Below are 4,187 nucleotides of genomic sequence, written 5' to 3' on the forward strand. Positions count from 1 at the left end.
AAGTACATATGGAAATTTACTAAAAATTTAGTCGCTTAAATTCTAATTAAAATTTAGATATCTACTAAATAAATTAATACATGTAAACCATCCCTAACAAAAGGTAAATCAACTATGTTTCACAACATTTGATCATTGTACTTAAAACAGTATTTTATTTTGTTAGCTAAATAAAATGAAGAACATTATCAAATAGTTTTCTTTGCTAAATTTGTATATAAAACAAATATGTTTCTTTATTTTATAGCCTGCACCAGATAAACCAAGAATAGAACCAAAAAAGTTTGTCAAAATTGGTAGACCTGGGTATCGAGTTACTAAACAAAGAGATCCCGAAACTGGCCAACAAAGTCTGCTTTACCAAGTAGATTATCCAGGTATGAAATGAAAAAATCATTTATTTAATATTATATTATTAATTAATTATAAGCCCCTTCTAAAATGTGCTCACTATCCATTCACTTTATTCAACACTGCTACTTTACGATTGCGAATGTGCAGTGAATCCTCAGCCACTAAGTTGATTTATCATATTTTTTTGCTCTATTACGGTCATAAAATTTTATGTTGGTACTTTTATTGGCTACATTATCACCAATAACGTCATATTTTGATTGTTTCAGTTATCTTAGTGACAAGTTCAGTCCATTTAGCATTCCTAGCTTTATAAATTTATATGCAATATCTGTTCCATCACACATATTGTAATATTCCTGTCATCTGCTTTCTGAGTAGTTTAAAAAATGACAACCTTTTCTCAGGGAGAGAGTGTTGGGTTTTATAGAAATATATTTTTCTTGGTGGATATGGGCTTCTAAAATGTTTCATCTAGCCTTTGTCCTCCCTTTTGGTAAGTTAATTAACTAATTATAATACATATGGTCTATGCTTACTTTAATTAGCATAGTGCCTGGTTTGGAATCTTTCTTATGTCAGTATTTATTTTATAGTAGCCCTGTGAAATAAATCTCCCACTCTTATGCAAAAGGATGACAACTTTTTTAGATTCTGTCTTTAGATTGGCAAAAAGAAATTATAAATAGGGTTACTTGCTTGACTAGTTCTTGCCACCAATTACCAATAACTTCACTTATCTATACTATTGTTTGGATCTTAAGGCTAAATGTACCATTTCATGGGACCATTAAGACGATGGGGCCAAAATTAGTAGAATTTACTTGTTGATTTTCTCCTGAATGAATTGTCTGATTTTTAATCTATGAAGGACATTTTGTGTTTTTTTAAAATAGAATTCACACTAATTTGCTTTTAAATCCACTAATTGAATAATAAGGAAAATAAAATGCAAAAATATTAGTTAATGATTTTTATTTTAAATGTTGGGTTATAGCGATTTCCTGAACCATTCGCTGAAACCAATGAAACTTTTCGCATAATTATTTAATGTTACATAAGAATCTGTCATCCGTTATGTCTTGATCATGATGATGAAATGCATAGATCAAGCAGATAAAAGTTGGATCTCAAAGAGTACATGAAGACTGGGGCTATGCTCCCGCTCCCACTGGTTTAAGTAGCAACCACAAATCACATGGTTTTAAGTGTTATACTACATTTTTCACTTTATGATCGTCCTGTGCTACTGAAAATAAATCTGTTTGTTCTAGCGTGTGCTTTATTTGCTTGTGGTTAAGTAGCTATAACCTGTTTTTTTTTTAATTTACCGATATTAACAAAGATGTTTTTGTTAATTTTTAAAAGCCAAAAAAATTACAAAAAATATTAATGAACCAATTAGTGTGAACTTAATTGGGTTCTAAGTGACAAATCCATTTACAGATCAGAAATTTATGATTTCATCCATATATGAGATGAAAAGTAAATTTGTTCTTTAAGTGCTGCAATCTCAAAATAACTAACAATATTAAAATTAAATTAATTTTGAAATACACTGTTGTATATTATACTGTTGTGAAAAACATTTGGATTGATTATTTTGTGATTACTGTTTACATTCAGTATGTGATCTGTTATTTAATAATCTTGACAATATGGATACTTAAGCTACTTGGTGTTACTCAATACTGATAGATTATTAACTATTTTATAAAATTGGAAGAAGATATAGTCAGGGCTGTGAGATTGAAACCGCTCATCATCTCCATTTAAATCTCACAGCCCTGATGAAGCCCTGCAAAGTGAAGCAAAACGTTGGTTAACAATAAATAGTATTATTTTCTATTTAGATACCTTTATTGTCTGCCACCAAGACAATCTTCCTACAATATTTTATAAAATGGTGGATATACTGTTGACCCTAGATATAATCTCTTATTATAATGTATGTCAGCCTGTTGGCTAATATTACTTACTGTTTTGTAAATCACTGATTTGTTAAAAAAAAAGTTGTAATGAAAATATGGTACTTTAATTGCTCTATTTGTTTTGGATAATACTTTAGCCTTTATTTATTGTTTTAGAAATTGCTGAAGGAATCTTTCCCAGGCATCGTTTCATGTCAGCTTATGAACAAAGAGTGGAACCTCCAGATAGGAAATGGCAATATCTCCTGTTTGCTGCTGAACCATATGAAACAATAGCCTTTAAGGTATAATGATATTTTTTTCTCTTTTAAATATATTTCAATTTAAAAAAAAAAAGTATTGTTCTGATGAATAAGATGTTATTCATCATCATGGGGAAAGTTCAGTGTAAGTGGGAATAATACTATAAAACTCCTTTTACCAATCTTTTCTTTTCAATACCATCATAATAGCTTGCATGGTAACATCACTGATTCTGGACCACCTCCCATAGTGGGCTCTGGGATGCAGATGTCCAGTTCCAGTGTTCTTGGAGTTCTCTCGTGTCCACAGATACTTTGTTCAGTCACCTTGCCCTTGGTCTTCCCAATCTTCTTGTCCTATACATTTCCTCTGACATGAGTGTTTTGGAACTCTGTTTTTTTGGGATATATGGCCTGTTCTGAAGTGCTTTTTTTTATTTGAACATAATATTTTAGACAAACAGTTTTTATCTTATACCTTGGTAAATTCATGGAGAATATTGTATTTTGTTGCTTTGTTATGTTTTTACTTTCTGTTATTATAACTCCTTGATTCAAACAAAGCTGCAATCTTTATAAGATAACACCTTGAGGTTATTTAAGAATACAAGTTTTCATGAGTGTTAAAAAATAATTTTATTCTTGAAAAAGTCTTCTTAGAGTAACTATATTGTTCATTATTTTTGTACATTCTCCAAGGTAAATATTTTCAAAAATGATCTTGTCATTTATATAGTCATAATTGTTATTACAGAAATACTTATTGATTTATTGAAGTAGTGTTTTGATTATGAAGTTATTATTGTTGAAGGAATAACTGTTTTTTAAAGGAAATTCTCTTTCAACCAGTAAAAATTCTTTTCATTGTAGGGGTATTTTTTCATTTTCCCATGTGTTTTTTTTTTTTTTTCCTGAAAGATATACTTTAGAAACTTGAGCTTACTCACATGCCTTGTAGTATTGGTTCCTAATGATTTATAATATTTTAATTTTCAATTAGAGAACCATTATTCTTAATTTTAAAATACTGTCATAGTGTTTTTTGTACATACCTTTCAGTACCTGTGAACCGGTGTAATTTAAAGATCTTAAGGGCCGGTTGCTTCAGTTTCGGTTAACACTAAGATCTGTTTCTCAATTTCTTTTCTGATCAACAGTGAACCTTCAATAATTACCTGTTGGTGTGGAGCAATGATTCCAAAACTTTCAATATCTTTGTACCTTTTATATAATTTTCATAAGAGTAAGTACGTTTTATGCGAGTTGTTTCTAAACGTACAGCTATATCTCCAATTAAAAAAGTAATTATTTATTAACGATGTTGACAGGACAACAGTATCGAACAGATTTAACAGAAATACTGCACATGTGCCCACCAACCAAACTGGTGTTAGAACAAATATTATATTAATGAATGGAATATGGTCCAGGTGCGGTCAAAAAAACTCAAATAGTAACTGGGTATACTATTTTTATTGAGCCAACGTTTCGCCTCACATTGCAGGGCTTCGTCAGGGCTAAAAAAGATACAAACACTGGACATAGTTACAAAAAAAGAAAAAAACAAAATTGGAAAATAACAGGGGTATACTATGAAAAGTAAAATATAATAAGAAAAATTAATGGTTGTGAACAGTAAATGAAAAGGGCAATAGTAACA

General features: G+C 30.0%; 1 protein-coding gene across 1 annotated transcript in view; it reads left to right on the forward strand.

Annotated features, from left to right (window-relative positions):
• The window catches only part of Sf3a2 (splicing factor 3a subunit 2), a gene marked incomplete in the record, with an annotated part of 8,252 nt that overhangs the window by 1,696 nt on the left and 2,369 nt on the right, over positions 1-4,187 (forward strand). The window contains 2 exon segments of the mRNA XM_067045020.1: positions 248-377; positions 2,442-2,569. Of these exon segments, the coding sequence (XP_066901121.1) occupies positions 248-377; positions 2,442-2,569 (258 nt within the window).

Source organism: Halyomorpha halys, unplaced genomic scaffold, assembly GCF_000696795.3.
Source record: "Halyomorpha halys isolate HHAL.00 unplaced genomic scaffold, Hhal_1.1 Scaffold1793.1, whole genome shotgun sequence".
Classification (NCBI taxonomy): domain Eukaryota; kingdom Metazoa; phylum Arthropoda; class Insecta; order Hemiptera; family Pentatomidae; genus Halyomorpha; species Halyomorpha halys.